Here is a 22242-nt window from a genome sequence, read left to right on the forward strand (position 1 = left end):
AATAAATACAGGCCCAGTACTGCCAATACCGATAATTTCAAGTTTTAAAAGCATCGATCTAAGATTAATTGTAATCAACTTGTAAATTCTGAACTGACTTTAATGATCACAATGAGTTAATACAATAAAACAAACTTTTCAGCTTTTTGTGTATTTTGAAACAGGGTTTTATTTTAAAGCTGGCAGGTAAATATGCCCGTCTTTAAAGCACTGGGTCACCTTCTGTTGTTAAATGTGCTGGTAGGCTTTTAAATAAATAAATAAAATTTAAAAAAGCCAAGAATGTGACACTCAACACTATCAGTCAACACTTTTATTTTTCACAGTGCATGTTTGAGGTATATTTCTTCCTCTTAAAAATTTTTTTTTAACACAATTCGGCGATTTACATGCATAGAAACAAAGCATTGATCCTATCACGCTAGCATCGATATCAATACCTGCGTTGGGTTCGATACTTTCGATATTTGGATCGATCCACCCATCGATTTAATGGATTATCAGTGCAACAGTTTGGCTCTGTTAGTTTATAAATGACTTTTTAATGACCTATTTTGGTTAAAGGGTGTACATATGTCTTTAAATCATAGCACTCTTTTCAAAACTAGAAGAAGGATTTAATACAGTGCAAAAGTGGGGTTATGGAAGTGTGGTTAGTTGCTGTTAATTACCACGAAGAGCTAAACTACCAAGGATAAGGACGGATTATGGCTTAGTGCACATATAAATTAGAGTGCAGCTGAAACATTCCTGTCAGGGCTGGATATTACAACCACATTTCAGAAATAGTTGGGACGCTGAGCAGTTTCCAACAGCTTTTCACGGGCTGCAAAAGTTGTGCGGCGCTAAAAACAAATATGTGCTAGAACATCTCAAAGTTAATAAGGTCAACTAGTAACATGACTGTGCATACAAAAGAGCATCTCAGAGAGGCTGAATCTGTCAGAAACAAAGATCAGCAACTGAGCAACAGCTGTGAATGTTTGGGGATCGCGGTATTGGTGACGTTCACATGTGTGAAGGCCCTGTTTATGCTGAACAATAAATAGCATGAAGAGCAACATGGTTCAGAGAAGGGCTTTCTTATTTCAGCAAGAGGATGGAAAACTATATTCCACAGGTTTTCCAACAGCATGGTTTTGTAATAAAATAATCTGGGTGCTAAACTGGCCCTCCTGCAGTCCAGACCCGTCACCCATTGAAAACAGATGGAGCATTATAAAATGAAAAGTACGACAAAGGAGGTCCTGTTGAACAACTGAAATCCCAGCAAGAATGGGAAAACATCTGGCTTCTAAAACAGCAGTTGGCCTCTCAGCTCCCAAAAGCATGCAGTGGTTTTTTTTTAGAGAAGAGATGATGCAACACGCCGTTAAACGTGCTTCTGTCACAGCTTCTTTGGAAAAGTGTTGCATTAAATATACAAATGAGCGTGCATCATTCAAAAACACAACAACACTACACATGCTGTCTTTGTGCGACATGTGGTTACCAAACACATACTTCCATTGGGTAAAAAAGCTTCTTGTTACTTTCATTTCTTGTGATTTTTGACTGTTTGCTTGGAATTTAACTGAACTTAGGACTAAAGCGCAGACGGGATTTTTCTAAAGCTTTTGGAAAAAGCCGATAACAACAGTCCCAGAAAGTAACAAAAATCCAACCAAGCAGACTGCCACGGAGCACAGGAAGCTGATGGAGGACTAGAGAAGATAAGGAGATGATCCAACTAAGGGAGATACAAGGCTGTCAAACACAGGTGACACAGCAAACAATCACAAAGAAGAGGAAAGGAAAGCAGGAAGTAAAACTAAAAAAGACACATGAGGAAAACTGATTCTCAGAGCAATACAAACAGTGAGAAAGGCTGAAGAACAACTGAGCGTGATGACGGAAACACGGAACACACAAGAAGAAAACACAACAAAGACAACGAGAAACTGACAGAAACCGCACAAACCAGAACCCTGCAGTGGTTTCATATGCCGCTCATGTTTATTCGTGACCACATCACTACACTCCCACACCTTCAGTGGTAAAAATCTGAATAAACGTCTGCATCTGTCATTTAAGTATTTAATAAATAAACAGTGACTGTGCAGCTTCTAATGAGAGCACTGATCTCAGCACTGATAGAAAACCTGAAACACTTTATAGCCACTGATCAGTTTAGTTTACTACCACAAAAACCCACTGATGTTCCATTCATGTGCTCATTTTATCCTCAACTGAAACACACTTGATTTATGAGCTCCACATGCTGACTCGCTGATCACATCTCTGGTACTGATTAATGAAGATTGAGTTATCAGCACTGATAATAGATTACAGCAGTCAGGATTACAGTAATCTGGCAGCCAGAGCTGATGTCACTAGGATGGTTTTTATGAAGCACAACGCTAAACACAAAGTCTTCAGTGTACAGAGTTTAGCTTGAATCTCTGAGCTCGAATCTTGCGGACAGGATGTCCGGACGTCTGTCTCCGAGCTGCTCAGATCAGTCTCAGCTGTTTCCCCTCTTTTTTAAAAATTTTTTAGATTCCCAATGCTCCGTGACACTGCTCGCTTTCTGGCTTTTCGTCGTCTATAAATCTGCTGAGTGAAACAAACAGAGATGTATGAATCTACACGTCTCTGCAAAGATGCACGCACAAGTAAAAACAAAAGTAAAACTTGGTATAAAGATGGATGGGGAGGGGAACGAGGGGAAACTGGAGCTGATGTCGTGTTATCTCTGCATCTGCAGGTCAGTGAATGCTGCTCGTGTCAGGACAGACGCCACCTCTGACCTTTTTATTCCTGCCTCAGAGTGGGTTGGTTTAATTTCTGCCCCCCCGTGCGTCTCAGCTCTACAGGCCGGACAGAAAAAAGTTGATTTATCAGCTTTACAAACTCCACAGGAGAGATTCAGAGTTTGCGCTTCACGTTGGTATTTTTTTAGCAGCCGACATCAAACTGAGGGTTTAACTGCCTGCTTCGCTGGGCGGAATGCTTTTTACTGTGCTCTATTGTGTGTTTATTGCACTTTTATGTGGTGTATTGTGTGTTTAGTTTTATAGTGTTTCAGCTTACAGGACTGACCCCAGTAAAAAGTTCACCAAATCGGAGCTTCATACTCAACACTACTTTCACCTCGCTGAGCGGATCCTGTGATTCCCGTGGAAGAAAATGACTTTAAGAAGAAGAGGAAGAAGCTAACACGTGAGCTTTCAGGCAGCCGTGACATCTGAGTCAGGATCGCTCCAGATGGAAACTTATTTATCCTTTTTCCATTAGTCCTGGAGACACTTGTGTGAGCTGCTAACACTCACGGCCAATGAAACCATGCTGACAGTTAAATAAACAGTTCACCTGGAAGACGAAAAACATTTGAAAACAGGAATCCTGCAGCTCGAGGCAGATTAGATTTAAGACCTCTTTAACACCCCTCAGAATTAAATTTAAGACCAGCTCTCCTGCAAGTAAGATTTAGGAATGAGAAAGTGACATCATCCCACAGATATGTTTGTTTTTCTACGATTTCGTGAAAAAGTCTTTGCATCCACAATAAGCTGATGGGATCCCAGACTTTGGCTTAAATATTAAAAAACATGGTTTTATATCAAAAAACAAACTATAAATGTTGTTGCTTCTCCCATTGTGATCTGTGTCATTAATGCAAGGCACTTTCTGATAATTATAGCTATTACAAATCATTTAGAGATCTTAATTTCACTGATAAAAAAAATACTCATAGAATTCAACTGTTCCCACATCTTCAAATGTTGATTTAAGACATTTTGGAAAAAGTGAAGGCGTCTTTTTTTAGATGAATGAATTCACTCAGCTTTATGACTATTTAAGAATCCACGGGAAACATGCCCAGCTGCTCAGTTCATAACTAAAGTGAAAAGGATTGAGCAGAAAGACTTCTTCACCCTTCTCCTGCTTCATTAGTTGTTTTTCCATCTAAAATTTTCTCCCTCAAGAAGTTTTTTTTTTCAGGGAGCTGAAAGTTTCCTTCAGAGTATTGTTTGTCTGCATTTCCACTCCACTGAAGACAAAAGATCTGGCAGAATGAGTCCAGTGACGTAGCGAGAGCTGCTTTTAAACACCAGGCTTTATAAGAACGTAGTTAGCAGGCTACATCTCAGCTGTCTCTCTTTGTTGTTGTGCGACTGCTTTGGTTACAAAAGCTAACAGTGTGGCACCTTTTAAAAATAATACAGCTTTAAAACAATAAAACATCTGATTTCTTTTTTCTCAGCCACAAATGTTTGCCTCGATCTCTCTTCCACTTTCCTTGGTTAGTAACACTATCCCCACCAATGACAAAATATTTCAGCAATTATTGTTTCACATCAAGCGCCGGTGTTAAAAATCGATCTTTCTACTCACTCTTTTGATCGATATTTATGTATATAAACAACACTCTGATGTGGAAAGTGTTACATGTGACATTTGTTGTGCTCACACTCTCCAACTTTAACTGATGAGCATCGAGATCCAACCCAAGAACCCACAACAAGTGGGTACGCCTTCCTCCACTGACCCTAAAATGAGTGGGGAAGTTACCATTATACAAAATGATACACATGAAAACCAGACAAGGGCCCCAGTGTCACACCTGCAGGTTTATTTCCACTAAAATTCATGCAAATGCCGTTGTGGATGTGGTTTGAGGTTCCAAGAGCTCCTGTGAAGAGGTGCAGTGGTATAAAAAACTCTTCTCCACACTAGAAGAGATTCACATTGACCAAAAACTATTGAAAGTCAATGTCACATGTCACAAACTGTTCTCAACTTCCAGGTGATTGAAGCCTCAGCCAATGAGAGTGCAGGACACAGCTGACTGACATCAGCTGCTGATTGACATAAAACCTGTCCGAGTCTGGAATGTCCATCAGCCATCACCTTTGTGTTGCTTTCAGTGTGAACGCAGCTGAAAGAAGCTCAGTTTAAAGTCCTGCCACACTTAAACCCAACATCATCTTCAGACACACTGACCACGAAGAGCCTCACACACACTCAGGGCACATACTCTGAACTATTTAAAGCACAGCTGTCAGCATGCATGTGCGTGAAGTGACAGTCAGCAGCTCTGAGAGGATGTGCCAGTTAAACCTCTCTGCCAGGAAGGTCACGAAAGGCCCGGCTGTATAAACCACACATAAAGTGTTATTTATAAAGGAAGAATGTGCAGTGCAAGTTCAGCCTGATATGGTGAAATCGAAATGAAAATGAGGCGAGACAGAATTTCGCCTAAAAAGTTTATTAATAGCTTATATTTATGTGTTCTGTGCAGCTGTGTTTAATGGCCATGCGTAAGGATGGATGCTCTGGTGCTCTTTTTGTGCTTTGTTTACAGTCCTTTCCTTGGAATTTACAGAGACGGTGTCCTCAGTTACTTCTTCCTTCAGTAGTTATTTTGTTCCCTCGGTATTCCATACCTGATGCCGCCAAATAAAACACTTCCTTTTATCGCTTTTTCGACAAGTGTGACAGTTTCTAATTATTGTGTTTTTGATTGACATGTCTGATAACATGCGGTACAAACATCCATCCATGAATGGAGATGAGAGTGGAAATGAAGCGCAGTGACTGAGATCATCACAGAAGCACTATGACAACAATGTGTGTTAATGGCTTTTAAAGAAAAGTGTTTCCAGCCTTTGGGGCTGAAAAATGAAGACAAAGTGACAAACACTGCAGTTCCTCTAATGACCACTTGGCTCCTAAAGCGAGTCGACCCATTGCCTTGGATTTAAAAAACAGACTTTACAACAGAAATAAACAGGATACAAAAAACATCTGTAGGCTATAAAGCCATTTTCCCTGTTTGTGATAACTGTTTGGGTTTTTTTTTTTGACAAGATGACACATTTGAACCATGTTAATGCTTAAAGTTGACATTATTATAACCCCGGAAGCTTTGAGTGTCAGGTGGATGGAGAGAAAGCAGGCCAGTGCTTCACCTCAGCTACTCAGAGCCAGTGAAAAAACTTTGTGACTGTTTTTAAAGACTTTTGGAGCATTTAAAATCCAATAATAAGACAGCCAATCACAGAAGATTGTGCTCCACCTCAAGAGAGTGAACTTCTAATATTTTTATGCTCCGTAGACTTAATTACCTGTATCTGTGCGATGTAGTTGCACCCATACTGTCTTTACGTATGCAGCTTGCTAGCTTTAGCTGATAACTCCACTCCACCCTAATTGTGGTCACTTCTGTGTGCAAAACACCAACACGGCGATCGTAAACCAGTGGGTGATGTCAGTTTGTTTGCACATCTCTGCCTTTGTGGATACACAGTGTTAGTAATGATGACGCTATAGAGTTTGATTTCCTCATGCATGTCAGTTTATATTCAAGTTAAACACTTTTTCCCTGTGAAAACAGGAAACGGATGAAGGTGGACAGAAATCCAGAAACTGCTTTGAGCTTGTTTGTCATCTGAAGCAGTGACTGTAATGAAAGGACGGCAGGAAGAGACAGAATGAAGCTGTTATTAAACGTCTGTGCAAATTAAATGTTTTAAGTCCAAACATCTCAGATGTCTAAACCAAACATTTCACAGAGACGTGTCATAAACAGAAAATTAAGTTATCAGCTTACACTAAACTTCAGGTGCTCATTGACCTGAAATATCAAAAACAGGCTTAAATTCACCTTTAATTTCAGCTGTTACTATAGAAACAATGTAAAAAGAGGTGCATGATGTCATCGGATCCTGACATCAGCAGAGGGCTCACTCTTAAATATCAGACCTGCAGAACTGAACCAGGAATCAAACTAGCAACCTGTAAGCACTTCCTGTCAGAGTAAAACACACACACATAAAACTCCTCTGTGGTGAGGTCATAACACCTTGACGTCACCACCTTATCCTTTCTTCATTTCCAACCTCATCATCATCACCATCACCATCCTTTCCGCGCACGTGTCATCTTACCTGTGCCTGCTGGCAGCGCGGGCTCCGTGCGCGTGTCCATTGGTGTACAGGTTGTAGGACTGTCGCAGCGGGAACGCGCCTTTGGCGTGTCCGCAGGTCCAAAGCACGAGCAGCAACAGTAGCGGGAGCGCGGCCATCCCTCCGATCAATACGCGATCAATACAGAGTATCGATACCTTATCGGAGTCTAATCAGCTTCCTCAGCTGGAAGGGAAGACTCCCATCTCCATGGAAACGCCACAAAAAAAGTTTCCTCAGAAGTCCGTCAGTCCCACCGACCCATGGTCCGGATCCGATCAGACCTGAAGCCGAGTCCAGTCCCCCCTGACCCGCTGCGGGTCCCGCTGCTCCCAGCCTTTAATCCGCCTTTAATGCCACTTTAATCCGGCTCGGCGCGGTCCCGGCTGGCCCATCAGAACTTTACTTGAGAAACAAAGAGAAGAAAACGTTGCGACAGACTGAACCGAGACCAGCTGCTCCTCCTCTTCATCACACCGCCCCACCGAACTGTCTCCGCCCCTGCCGGAGGAGAAACCAGACCCGCACGCACCCACACCTGAACCAGGATTGGGATCAGTGATGAAAACGTGAAACCGCACGGAGCCTCAGAGAGGCTTTAAAGGACCAGACTGCGCTTTTTAAACTTCTCTGCCCCGTTTTTCCTTTCTTTGTGTGTGTGTGTGTGTGTGTGTGTGTGTGCGTGCGTGCGTGCGTGCGTGTGTGTGTGTGTGTGTGTGTGTGTGTGTGTGTGTGTGTGTGTGTGTTTTAAGCACTCTCTCTCTCACACACGTATAAAGTTAATGTAAATCAGCTGAATCTGATTCTTTCTTTCCGGATTTTGTTGTCAGTTTAATGAGTTATTATTCCGAACACTTGTTTGCTTGTTTGAATGTTATTTTGATCTGCAGTGGATCCTTTGAAGCTCTTAAAGAACATCTAAGAGTTTAATCTCAGCTGACAGTCAAGTCACTGCAGTTTGTCTCAGCTGGTTTCGGATTAGTGAGACTTCCTGAAGGCGTCACAGTCACTACAGAATGTAAAAAGTCTGTTTTTACTTGGTAAATGTAAAGTGCAGTTAGCTGGTAATGAGGCGACTTGTGGATGTGGGGCCACTTTTTGAGATGTGGTTCACTGGCTGATGCTTTATTCTGACAGGTTTTTGGTCACATTTCAGTGGATAAAGTCAGCGATTCCTAAGTTTCTGCAGGGGAGCCTGCAGAGTAATCACAGCTGTTCTTCACATCTGTAAAGTTCAACAATCCAAAGTGTCCAAATACTTCTTATTTTAGGATTAAGTTCATGTGTTCTCATTCAGGTTTATTTATTTTAGGAGCAAATTAGTGTTCCGAGTAAATGTTTGATTTTCTGGATTGAAAATCCTTACGATGGTCCTCGTGCACACCTGCATATGTGTCTGCGATTCATTCATTTATGTGATGAGGCAGAGGAACAGAAACGTGTTTTAAAATGTTAAAAAGTTGCATCCTGTAACGTGACACCGAAGACGTTAATGAGCGTTTGATGACACTCGGAGCAGAAAACATCCTGCAGACTTCCTGAGGTTAAAGGATGTTTTACATCTGCTCTCCTCAAAATAGACAAACATGCCACTAACTTTCACTACGCGATAACCCTTTATATCAGTGTTGTTTGGACCATTGTTGTACTGTTTTTCCACACATCCTGCCCTTCAGTAGACCCCAGTGTGGTCATCTAACGTCTTATAATTTTGTCATTTATCATAAGGTTTGTTTGGTTTTTTAAATTTTAGTTGAGTTGAGTTTCCTTTGTTTGCAGAATGGCTTTACTCCTTACACTTGTTGTTTACACGTGTTTCGTTTCTGTAGGAGTTTTTCTCTTTTTCTTCTTATTTTTATTATATGGGGGTATTTTTCAGGGAAAGGGGTTTCAGAAGTGGTATTACAACACAGTCACAGCAGTTTGCGCAGGCAGCTGACTCACAGTCATGTCGACATTCAGAGTAAACATGTGTACCACAGCTGTCTCATGCTGGTTCTGTTGACAAATGAACATGGACTAAACCAAAAACCGTTTCCTTTTTTAAAAACATTTTTCTTTTATTACAGTTTAGTTGGTTTGCAAGCACACTATATGAATTTACATTACAATGCACCAGCTACACATGGGCCCGTCCTTCAGTTGTCCGTGTTCGTAACCAAGTATAATCCAGACTTGAGCGTTGCGTCTGTGAAACCAAGCCATCGCTTGTTTATGTGTCGCGTGCCAGCTGTGACATCACTTCGTCAACATTTGTCCTGGTCCTTGAGATGGACCAACCTCGCTGCTGCGCTGGTACATGTGTAGAAGATGTCAAAACAGGAAGCAAAGCTATCTCACAGCTTTTTTTCCAGAAAGTCTTTAGAAACTTTTGCAGCATCTCTGTATAATCTGACAAACTCCGAGCTTCCTGTAGAGATCTTTATATAAATAACAGCAAAACAAAGATGATCATACAGCATGAAGGTGACAAGGGTCAGCATATATACCAGGTGTCACACTGCACTCTCCTTGCTAATGGTTTATGATTAACAAGTTATTAGATGAACACACCTTCTCTGAGCATCCTTTCTGGCTCCAACAATGAACATAATTTACAAAATAAACTTCCTGTTTCATTCCAGACGACCTGAAACTGGTGATCGAGCTCATGAGCTCATGAGAACAAAGTTTGCACGGGTAAAGCAGCAGAGACAACAAAGAAAAGTCTCTACAAAAGCAACTTTATTTCAAACAGGAGCTTGACGTCTGTGACCTGCCAGATCCCCAGTGAGCTGATTTTACATGAAGTGAGCTGAAAATCATTTTCCTCAGTTCATCTAAAATAAATCTCCCCAAATAGAGTGACTGTACGCTGACATCGAGTTTGGTAAAGACACACAGGCTGAGAACAAGACTGCGTTTATTCAAGTATAACCACCATTAGTTTCATTTTTTTTCATAGCCACAGAGTTTTGAATTTCTTAAACAATCACTAAAAGCTTGAATCTTACAGCATGTTAAGTCAACACTGATGCATGGCCTTGTCAACATTTTGGTTTTGCTGGGTATTTAAGAGTTGGGCAGAACAATGTAAAAACAAAGTAAGATACTGAGCTCTGCCGAGATCCTTTTCTGTTTCTTTTTTCCTCATTCAGCCTGCTCAGATCTACTCTTCATCAGCGATGAGTGCATCTGAGAAACTGAGGGCACCCACATTCTCAAAGTAACGACTGCTCCCTCACACAGCAGCCACACCCAAAATTATAACCTGCTTAACTGTCTGTATTATTCTAAATGAGGCCCTCATTGGCTAAGTAAGCATCACGCTGTACTAAAAATGACATAAAACTATTGTTTGAATCGATTAACTCATTAGGGAAATGTTTACTGCAGGCACAGGGCGGTGGGAGCTGTAGGTTGTTTTTCTCATAGACATACATATACAGCCCAAGGTCGTGTTTTTGCAATGAGAGAAGTTGCCCCCTGCTGGCCATTAAAAAGAATGCACGTTTGAGGCACTTTGCAGTTTTTATCTTTAGTCCACAGTCTGAGGTCATGCAGTAAATATCAAAGACACAAAGACATAACATCACCACACTGACATCTTTAGAGACTCACGTGAAGTGTCAAAAACAATGATCATCAAACAGAAACGATGACAACAGATGCAGCAGAACTGTTCTTTTTGCAGGAGCCTACAGTACCCATGATGCACCAGCGATAGTCGGCTGTTAGACTGGGGTGTGTGCTGGTAGTAGCTAATGTAGCCCGAAGCAAAGTTTGTAAGCTCACTGCTTTCTAACCTCACACTGAGTTTTCAGATCAGACAGCAAATTCACACGTCTCCATCTGACTGTAAAACCAGCGGCAGCACTGACCAACGCTGGCTCAAGACAGGAATACTGACGGTAAGCATACGGAAAAATATCTGTTTAGCTGAACGCCGACGAGCCACCACCTGCCCAAACTGTGATACAGACTGTTTTCCCTAATAGGAACAACAGAGAGAGAGAGCTAAAACAGGACTCTACAATAAAAACACTTTATCAGATCTCATAAATCATGTGGTGACCCCCCTCTTCCTCAGGCTCTACCCTCTCCGGGTGGAGAGGCGGACCACCCAGACTCCATCACTCACACTAACCACTGTTTTCAGTTTTATGAGTCTCTTTTTAAATGGAGTTTTGTATTAAACACAGAGACACATTCCTGGGCGAAAGCCTCAGGTGAGACACAGAAACAGAAAACCGCATTACCAGCCAGACAAGAGCCAATCTGAAAGCTTTTCCTTTTGAATAATCGAGTAGCTCATGAAAGTTAATAATGTCCCTGGTTTGTTCTTTATTTCCTTTAAATGTTCACTATGTGAAGGAAACCAAATAAAAGTTAATTTACCTCTTTAGCTGTTTAACTGATCTGAGCATGTACAATCAGATTGTAAGTGGTTTTAACAGGAAAGTCCCAGCTGACCTTTAAAATGCTCAACCATTAAGACCTCCATCTCTCCTGAACATTTGGAGTTGTCTCTGGACAAAAGCACTAAGATTCTTCCTCATCTTCTTCTTATTATTATTAAGAAGACACTACAACCATACAGGAAACCCAGATGGTGACTAATCAGAGAAGTGCTTGCTAACTTTCCTCAACTTTTAGTCTTGAAATATAAAATATAAGTGAAAGTTGTGCAATGTTACCTGGATGTTGTAGGGCTTTCCAGCAAGGCAAAGTTTATGTTCAGGAATCATTTTATATTATAGAGTAAGAATGCCAAGAAAAAAAGTACACCCAGAAACTCCTGATCTTATGCTTGGATGACCAGCTCTGTTCATACTGAGCTAGCTGTGAGACACCTGAGCAGACAGAGCCACCATGATGTCACCAACTCTGTATTTTGTAGCCTCTGTGCTAGCACTTTGTAGCCTCTATGCTAGCACTCTGGTCAACAACTTTTGTTTCTTGGAGACAGAAGTGACCATATGTGGACAAGAAGGCGGTGTCCCGGTTTATTGGCTAAGTCTCGTTAGCTTTATTAAAGTTCTCATTTAATACAAATGATGCAGTTTAACATAGTGCCAATGAGTGTTGGTCAAGTTACTTGAAAAAAGTAATCAGTAACTAATTACTGATTACTTCCCCAAAAAGTAATCCCATTACTTTACTGATTACTTATTTTCAAAAGTAACTAGTTACTTAGTTACTTTTTAAAAACATGATTTACAACCTGAATAGGTGATAAAGCGATAGATCTTTCAGCCCAATTCTACTTTCTACCTAATCCATCATATAAAATGTAATCAAATGATAAAAGTCTCTTTTTAAAATTTGTTTTATTAGTTTTAATCTTTTAACTTTATGCATCAAGCAAAAATGACATTATATGCAACATTCTGACTGGAAGAAATTTGTTTAACATTTAAACCTATTTTCTGCACATTCCAGCACATAAAATGAAATATTTTTTTGTGTTTACACTCAGTCTTTCAAATAGATGCAAGTAAAACACAGCAGAAAATAAAGTCAAAGACTCAGCGGTCCTGTTGCTCTATTTTCACCTGTTTACCCTGGTGCAGGTGTGCCGCAGCAGTCAGTGGAAGAATCCACGAGTTTCTCTGTGAGTTTCCCATTACGTGGTAGCGCACTCGGTGCTTGCTCGGAAGTTTAGGGGTTTTTTCGTTGTAAAGAGAAGTTTTCTTCCCACACAGTGAGCAGCGGACACTAATGTTTTTATCACTTTTTACGGAATCAAACTCAAAGTAAGGTCAGTGCTTCCACGTTTTAAACGCTGCACGCTCATACTCTCTCCTGCACTCGATATATGATCCATTGTTGATCTGCACACAGCTGTTGTCACGAACGTCGCACTCGCTTACGTCACTGTCATGAGACATTCACAAAAGAATCACGGTTTTAGTAACGCAGTAACGCAACCTGCTTTCGGGAAAGTAACGGTAATCTGATTACCTTTTTGCAATAGTAATCCCTTACTTTACTCGTTACCTGAAAAAAGTAATCGGATTATGCGTTACTGCCCATCTCTGGTGCCAATACAGAGGGTGAAACTGATGTGCTGCTCAGAGAGAGTTTATGGTGCCATCCATTCAATCATCCATCTTCCTCTGATCATCGGGGCTTTGGTACGATTGGAGCCTATGCCAGCTGTCCTTAGCTGAGAAGCTGGGTCCACACTGGTTTCCATTGCAAACTGGTTCCATAAACTATACAGGTACAACACACAGGTTCCAGATAATTAGTGGGAAGTAAGTCTAACTGTCAATGAAATGAGGTTTATTGTTGTTTGCGTTTAAGTTTTTCATTGAAATGTTCTGATCAGCAGTTCCGGCTTCAGCTCCATTGTAGGTGCAAACAACATCAACATCTGCAGAAGGTTTGGCATAAGTTAAATGTACTTTAACAAACGTAAAAAATAAAACATGTAAATGTGACTTTTTTTACCTGTTCAACTTATGTCTGTGCACTAATTAAGGTGGGCTAATTATTCTTATTGTTGTATGTCCGTAAGCTTAAATGGGATTCACAGGATGCTCTGAGCAATTGTTTTCCAGGTCAATACCATAGCTTTCTTTGGGTATCTTCCAGTTACCCAGTACCTGAAATGAATTAAATGGAGCAGGACAAATAACCAGTTATTGTACTGGACCCCCAGTAATTCATTCCTCTCACGCTACTATATGTAATTACTTGTTTTTCGTGATAAAAGTAGGAGGAAACTGCCCTCAGACTTGCACATAAGCAGCTCCACTGTTCTCTCTGTGGCACCACACAAATAGCAAATAGAGTTATAGTGTGAGAATAGCACAGCATGAATTAAGGGCAACATTAAATTGTACCAAATCTGTCATCCCATCTTCCTGGCAGAAGCTCTGCATTTATTTATATATTTAGTGTGATGTATGATTAGAGCTGCAGTTAATAGACCTGCTCTTAGCATCTATTCTGAGCTTTTACTTTGTTTTCCACTTAACTCCACCTTCAGTCAGAACACAGCCGGACAACATCCAGATCCGCTGGACCTGCTTTAACAGTCTTTAATGCGATTGTGGTTTCGCAGCTTCTTTGTAACTGAACGGAGAACAGAGAGGTGTGTTTGTGTTGGTATGCAGCAGATGTGAGCAGAGATGGAAAACAGAAAAAAACTTGACAAACCACAGAATGGAAAACTAAACAAGAACACGTGGACACACACACACACACACACACACACACACACACACACACACACACACACACACACACACACACACACACACACACTTGGATCGTGTGTTTTAGGTGAGAAACACAGTCACTGTTTTGCAGGATAGGTGTCAGCGCCTGTTGGTTTCTCAACTGAAGAAACAAAACACTTAAAAGCAAAGAGACCAAAGACCACAATAACTAGCAGACCAACAACAAAGCAACCACACCAAAAAATTTAAATTAAATTAAAAAAAAAGCCACAATATAAGAGCAACAAAGCAGTGCCAACCACCACGGCCACTGCAGACCTCTTCCCCTTTCTCTCTTGCACAGATCTAAACTCTGATATATTTGTTTATTCAATGGATGCACAAATAAAACTCAAGCTGAAGTTCATCTGCAGACTGAACAGCCCAGCGTGCTGCTCCTCAACCTGCACGGGAATCAAACCAGCACCTTAACGCCACAAGGACAACTCGGCATCTGAAATGTGCACTTTACATTTCAGCTCCTCATTTAGCTGTCAGCAGGCTGAATGTGTTGCTGTAGGGCACTGTGGCAGTAAATACAAGCGTTTACAGCTGTTTGCATAAGATGGACTAAGTGTGTTTGTCTTCAAAGAGAATAAAATTGGAAATGGATGAGAGCACTGTTAACATTCTTGAAGTTTCTGTAAACACCTGACCCTGAAGGCAGCACCATGTCAGCTTCATTTTTTCAAAACTCACTTCGAGAGTCTCAAAGCTGGAAAAGTGTAGTCGCTGTTTCTTGACTGTTTGCTGTGTTTGTGAGGACCCAGCAGATACTTGTGAGTCCAAGTTGAGGGAAGACAGTGAAACAGTTAGGCAGTGAAATTATTTCCAGATAAGCCCTTTAATACTTTCAGAAAGCTGCTCATACAATCATCTGTCAATTCACTTTGTATACGACACGAAAAGTGCCTTAATCCTGCATTCTATGTTGTGGCCAGCAGGGGGCGAGTACTCAAATTCAAATTCAAATTTTATTTGTCACGTACACAGTCATACACAGTACGATATGTAGTGAAATGCTTGGACAACTGCTCGTGACCTAAAGAAAACAAAAAAGGAAAAGGCTATGAATAAGATAGGAAATAAATATGAAAAATTAAAAAGGGTAAATTTAACTAGGAAGGAATAAAATATAAATTAAGGTTAAAAATGAAATAACTGTACAACACAAATTAGAATGAAGGGTAAATTTAACTGGGAAGAATAAGATAAAATATATAAATTAAAGTTGAAAATAAAATAACTGTACAACAAAATACACAATACACAATATAGAACTATATAAGAATGTATGAAGAAATCTAAATATAAATAAATATATACACAATAACAGCAGCTGTACAAGTATTAACTGGAAATGAAGAATATAGTGACCAGTGTTGTGCAAAACCAAAGTCCAGAAAGTCCAGTGTGTGTGTAAGAACCATATGTGTGGGTCAGTACTGTGTGGTGGTGTGATTGAGAGACCGTATCGCCTGCGGGAAGAAGCTCCTCCTCAGTCTCTCTGTGTTGGTCTTCAGGGAGCGGAATCGCTTTCCTGACCTCAGCAGAGAGAACAGTCTGTTGTTGGGATGGCTGAGGTCCTTCACGATCTTCCTGGCCTTGGTCCAGCACCGCCTGCTGTAGATTGAGTGCAGGTCAGGGAGCTCGGAGCGGATGGTGCGCTCAGCTGACCGCACAACCCTCTGTAGAGCTCGTCTGTCCTGCATGGTGCTGTTCCCGAACCAGGTTAAGATGTTTCCCGCCAGGATGCTCTCTATGGTGCACGAGTAAAAGTTCCTGAGCACCTTGGAGGGCAGTTGGAAGTCTCTCAAGCGTCTGAGGTGGTAGAGACGCTGTCGGGCCTTTTTCACCACGGTGTTGATGTGACAGGACCATGACAGGTCCTGCGTGATGTGAACTCCGAGGTATTTGAAGCTGTCCACTCTCTCCACTGGGCACTCGTTGATGACGGGGGTCTGGTAGTTCCTCTCCTGCTTAGTGCTGAAGTCCACTATCAGCTCCTTTGTCTTACTGACGTTTAGAAGGAGGTTGTTCCTCTGGCACCAGTTCTCCAGATTCCTAATCTCCTTCAGGTAGGCCGTCTCGTTGTTATCAGAGATCAGGCCCACCACGACGGTGTCGTCAGCAAACTTGATGATGGTGGTGGAGCTGGTAGTGGCCACACAGTCATATGTGTACAAAGAGTACAGCAGGGGGCTCAGAACACACCCCTGGGGGGCTCCAGTGCTGAGAGTGGTGGAGGCTGAGACATGTCCGCCCATCCTTACTGCCTGTGGTCTGCCAGTTAGGAAGTTGGAGATCCACTGACACATAGATGAGCTGAGTCCCAGATGCTCCAGCTTGGTGGTGAGTGTGGAGGGAATTATGGTATTAAATGCAGAGCTGTAGTCTATGAAGAGCATTTTAACATAATTCCCCCTTCTAGTGTCCAAGTGAGTGAGTGATGTGTGGAGATGAGAGATGGCATCGTCTGTGGAACGATTTGGACGGTAAGCGAACTGTAGTGGGTCCAGTGTGTCTGGTAGTGAAGAAATGATGAAGTCTCTGACCAGGCGTTCAAAGCACTTCATCACTACTGAGGTGAGGGCTACAGGGCGATAGTCATTGAGAGAAGCAGGGTGGGGTTTCTTCGGGACAGGAACAATGATGGACTCTTTGAAGCATGTGGGGATCACCGACTGAGATAAAGAGATGTTGAATATCTCAGTGAACACAGGAGCTCTGAATGCAAAACGAGGTCCCGTTATCAAAAGTTTATGAGAAAATGACCCTGCGTTGGTTTAATTTATGACCTCAGGAAACACTGCCCTGCTGAGTTTATGGTCTCAGTCACTAGTTTTATGTCTTATTTAATGCCACTTAAATTTCTTTTGCTAAATTATGACCTTATTTTGCATAAAAATCATCAGTAACGGTCAGGACAAGCGTTCAGTGTGCTCCGCTTCTCAGTCAGAGCCAATTGAAAAGTGGATCTGAGCAGTATAACAAAAGAAGAGCAGAAGAAGATCCCAGTATCATGTTTCTCTGCGTTCTAATGCCCGGGAAAACCAACATGTTGACAAGGCGATGCATCAGTGTCTACTTAAAATTATGTTACACTGAGACAGACACTTTGGTATTTAGTTAATGGTTTGAGAAATCTCTGTGGCTATGAAAAAATGAAACTAATGTTGGTTATACTTAAATAAACCCAATGTTTCTCTTGCTGTGCTGACACAGAGACACATCGTTATCAAACCTCATTAATGCCTCAGCAATCACTGAAAGAAACTGAACTTTAAATGTCAGAAAACATGCTGCTCTGCTTGGTGAAGCTTGTTTTAGACCGAGTGAAGAAAGCAGAGTTTGACCGAGAAATACATTCATTAGGATTTGAAAAGATTCTTGAGCTGTACCATCTTGTTTTCCGGGGGTCCTGGAATGAAAAGCATTCAAGCTGCTTTTAAAATAAAGAGAACTTTCTTTCTGTGTCTGCAGCCTCAGCGTGACTCATTTTGTTAACCTCCTGGCTTTCAGACAGACTGGATGATGATCCTGCGCTCTCTCACCTATCACCTGTCCTGCAGGCAATCACCTGGCAGTCAGTGCTTGGGGTCAAGCCATAAACCAGCCAGTTATCAGCCGTCATCATCTTCACTGTGGCTACAATAAAGAAATAAACAAAGAAGAAAATGCCTACAGACAAAACCCTGGGCAGTGGCGACTCCATTGCCTGGAACAATAAAGTTTCCTGTAATAGTGCAGTTGTAAAACCAGAAAACCTCCTGAGGTGTTCTACTATTGACCTCTATGAGTCAGGTCAAAGGTCATAGAAAAAAAGAGTGTAAGACATGCTTTAGCGAGACGTCTGCCGGTGATAAATCTTTTTTTCTTCTCACTGTTTGTCTTAAAAAAAGAAGAAATGAAGGAAATGTCATTACATTAATTTCCACCCTTCACAGTGCAAACATCTACAGTGTGTTTGATCTGACCTTTCACAGTGTTTCTTCTTCACATGTGTTTACATTGTTGACTGTATATAATAACTAATGGTCTGGCTAAACAACAGGACCATTAGTGTTTGGCTTTTTTTGTGAAATGTCAGCTTTAGCATGTTGTTTCAATATTTGGGTGAGAAGCTCGCTAAACAAACTGTACAAATGCCTGATAATCAATGCTGAGTAACAAACTACTGGCTATTTGTTGGTCCAGCTGTCAGTCAAAGAATCATCACAATATAACTCAAAGCTTTAATAACATTTACATGGGAGCATTATATTAAAATGACGCTGTGCAGCTATTATGAACTGGTAAATTACCTCTACCAGGCTGTAAAGTCAGACATTTTAACATGGGAGTCTACGGGGACTGACTCACTGGAAACAGCCTAAAGTGGCCGCTCAACAAACTGCACTTTTTTTTGCACCACTTTGTTGCCTTCAGCCGGCTTATTGGAACTCAAACAACAATCGTTATCATTTCATGAAATACGTTTTATTTTTATTTTTTAAATTGAGAATAGACGGTGGAGAGAAGGCAGGAAAGCTGAGCGTGAGAGAGAGGGGGAGGAAGGGATCCAGTAACTGGCCTCGGGGTGGATCTGAACCTCTGCAATGTCCTTACTGCTCGACTCGAGCTATACCGGCGCCACAGATGTTGTTACTGAGAAATCAGGAGAAAAGAGGTTTTCAGCTTATCAAAATAAAAGCATCAGAAACCAATTCAGCTCAAAGTCCCATTAACAATGAGTTGGTTATGATGTGTAGAGCAACACTGTGACTACTATAAATGAACTTTAACACGTGAAGCAGGGCTTCCTGTGGATCCAGAATCACTAAAAGTGACATACACGGATCCATCTTCCACCCGTGTAGACGACCGATGTGCTTTTAGCTGTGCGAGAGTGAATTATCAGAACTGATTTTCTTTACATGAGGACAGTTTCTGAATTGATTTTTCAGCTCAGCGTGTATCATCTAAACACCTTTGGTATGCAGCGCGAATCCAGCTCTCCGTCCTCTGCTTCAGATTGATCGTTGACTGATATCAATCATGGCTTTCTGGAATGCTTGGGAATGTTGGGGAATGTGCGGCAGTGGAAAGTGGGTCAGGAATTCCAAGCTTCGCTGCTTTGCCAGAAACACGACCACCACAAATTAACCAAATTTCAACAGCGGAGGTGGAAACATTTGTGTGTGACTGACAGATTTCAGCAGGAGGAGGAGTGAAGTGGGGGGCACTGACAAAGAGGAACGTGAACATACTCAGCTGCAGTGAGGACAGAAACCACCAAACAGCTGTTGGCACATACATACTGTACATACACAATGTACATACTCTTTCTCATGTGTGCTCTTCTCCAAAAACATTCCTTAGCTGACAAAGAGCTCTTTCTAAAGTCATGTTTTAGGATTTGGTGTGCAGGAATTTCACTGTCATATAAAAAAACCCAAACATTTTCACAGGACTCTATGCAGTCGTGTGAAAAATTAACAACATCCTTTTTGCTTCCAGAGGTATTAAGTGGAATTAAGAGGCAGATGCTGCTGGTCAGATGCACTTGTTTAACTGATGATCGGCAGGTGAGCATCTCTATAAATGCAGAAGTGGATGTACCAGAAATTCACCTCGAGGTCAGACGAGGCAGCTCAGAGAAACTGCATATCAGACTCTACAGGCGTCAGTTCGCATTTTAAACGTTAAAGTTAATGTCAGCGCGGTTGGAGAAAGACTTGTTCAGAGTGGTTGCCACGAGAAAACCTCTTCTGTCTAAAAAGAAGTGCAGCGTTGCATCTGAAAAAAACTCTTCTGGAACAACATCCTTTGGATAGACGAAACTAACTTAGAGATGCGCAGCACCATGCTTGGATGATATCTGCACTAATGCCACATACCAACTGTCAGCACGGTGGTGGAAGGGTGAAGAGTTGGGGTTGTTTCACAGCCACAGGACCTGAACACCCTGCAGTCACTGAGTGAACCATGGACTCCTTTGTATACCAAAGTGTTTAACTTGAATAAAAAGCTCTGGCAGGATCCTAACAGGACTATGTATAAGTCAATGCCTGCACACCTCAATGACCTGAAGCTACATGTTAAAGAACAGTGGGCCAAAATCCCTCCACAACGATGTAAAAGACTGACAAAGTCATACAGTAAACCATTACTTGAAATTACTGTTGCTAAAGGCGGTTTTACAAACTACTCAATCATGGGGTTTACTTTTTCATATGACTGTAAGTATTCTACTTGTGTTATGAGCAGTAATTTCCTAGTACTAATTAAACTAAATAATTTTCTGTCGTCCTGCAAGTATATTTATCCATCAAAATTAAGTCTGTTGACCAGTTTTGGAGATATTCAAAGAGACGGCCTAACTCTGGATATGTGATGGGCTGGTAACCTGTCCAGGGTCTAACTCACCTTTTACATGACAGCTGGAATCGACTGCAGTCCCCCTGCAAGCACAAATTGGACAAGCTGTTAGAAAAGCGGATGGAGGCATGTCTATATAATAGAACTACATGGCTTTGACTTGCAGTGCTCAAAGTGCTAAAAGATTAACAAATTAAAGAAATAATACTTACTGAGCAGTAAGATTTCTTCCCAGAAATTATTACTCAATTCCTAAAAAGAAATGCCTGATGGACAACGTTAGCCAGCTGCACACTTCTTTTTGTTGGCGGATGTAGTCAGTAAGATCTCTGCGTTTCAAAAACTCACACCAAGCAACTGACACAGAACTCATCGAAGTAGATAAACAGCTCTGCAGACCAGAGCACATATCTGATTTTAGGGTGAACTGTTCAGTAAAACAGATGATCTGCTTTGAATTTAAGCACAATGACCTTGAAAGCTGAGATGAAACTTGAGCTCTTGTTTATCTGTCTCTTTGTACGTCTCCTTCTGGTTTCTAAGGCTGGTTTCCGCAGTTTAAACTGAATTTTCTAAGACTGTCATCATCCTGCTTTCTGCCCTATTTCAGTTTTTTTTCTTTCTGTTATTTGACTTATTAGCTATGCAGTGAAAAGTGAATCAGTCAGCTTGTTTCCTGTTTAATTAAGAATCAGACGTGTGTTTGTCTTCATCAGTATCAGGATCAGCGAGCGTGTTAATCTGACACCAGAAACAGGCACCAGTCCGTCCAGGAGAACAGCTGACTACCTGATGAGGCAAACACCAATCAGAAGCTCTTTGTTGTTTTTAACTGAAGTGTTCAGCAAACCGACGAGTCTCCGCTCTGTCTGATCTCCCTTAAATTCGGTGCCAATGTTTGGAGGTGTTTATGAAGTTTGCTGTGAGCTGCAGGTTTCTGTGAATGTGCAGGATGTTTCTAAGAGGCTGATTCAGTTCAAGCTGAATCAACCTCTTAACCGAAATAGCTGCATATTTAGTCTGAGTCTGCTGCAGGGCTGCTAATCTAAACTGAGCTAACAGTGCTGGGGGTGGAGAACATACCTGGGGCCCCAGTTAACCCTCACCCTGCTTTTTCCACTCAGCTCTGCACCTCCACCCCCACCCTCTGCTTTCCCTTTGTTTATTTTACTTCCTTCAGGATCTTTTCTTTTCAACAGCTGCAGAGGTTAAGATGGAAGAATCAATGCAGAAACAGAGCAGCGGAGATTCTGAACCAAGCAGATGATTCTCCTCCTCCTCGTCATTAGCATCATATTCATCAGTCCAGAAAAGATCCAGGGAACATTAATCACCTTCAGTTTGTGGAAAAGAAACTATGTAGGCTTCATGTTCTGGTTATTGCATCCAGATCAGACCTCAACCACAAACCAAACCACAAAACCAAACCACCACATCACCAAACTAAACTTTTCAGACCTCATCACACATTGTGTTTGTCATTTAGAAAGAAGAAGCCCTAAAACCCATAGAGTCCCAGCAGAAAGCTTTCTCTTCTGTGGCAGACTTTGAAATACAGAAATGTCACAGACTTGGTTCACCCAGCAGCCCAGAGTCTAGAAAAACACTTTCTGTGCTGGCTGTGAAAGATCACAACCTCCTCACTCCAACGTATGATTGAACATCACGTTTTCTGATGTGTTGTAACAGCTTTAACTAACTTAATACTTTTATTAACTCTCTAG

At 41.5% G+C, this 22242-nt stretch overlaps 1 protein-coding gene and 1 long non-coding RNA gene across 2 annotated transcripts in view; both read right to left on the bottom strand.

Annotated features, from left to right (window-relative positions):
• Window positions 1-7541, bottom strand: part of emilin1b (elastin microfibril interfacer 1b) — a 34181-nt gene extending 26640 nt beyond the window's left edge. Inside the window, exon 1 of the mRNA XM_080885816.1 lies at window positions 6933-7541. Within this exon, the coding sequence (XP_080741942.1) occupies window positions 6933-7069 (137 nt within the window). The 5' untranslated portion in view covers window positions 7070-7541. The remainder of the gene's footprint in view (window positions 1-6932) is intronic.
• A 10974-nt stretch (window positions 7542-18515) lies between these two features.
• LOC308398658 lies at window positions 18516-21230 on the bottom strand. The gene is made up of 3 exons (XR_013971995.1): window positions 20731-21230; window positions 20567-20601; window positions 18516-18805 (listed from the first exon to the last, which is right to left on the bottom strand). It is a non-coding gene; the product is annotated as an uncharacterized lncRNA (long non-coding RNA).
• Between the last annotated feature and the right edge of the window lie 1012 nt (window positions 21231-22242).

This window comes from Rhamphochromis sp. 'chilingali' (genome assembly GCF_963969265.1).
Source record: "Rhamphochromis sp. 'chilingali' genome assembly, chromosome: 6".
Taxonomy (NCBI): Eukaryota; Metazoa; Chordata; class Actinopteri; order Cichliformes; family Cichlidae; genus Rhamphochromis; species Rhamphochromis sp. 'chilingali'.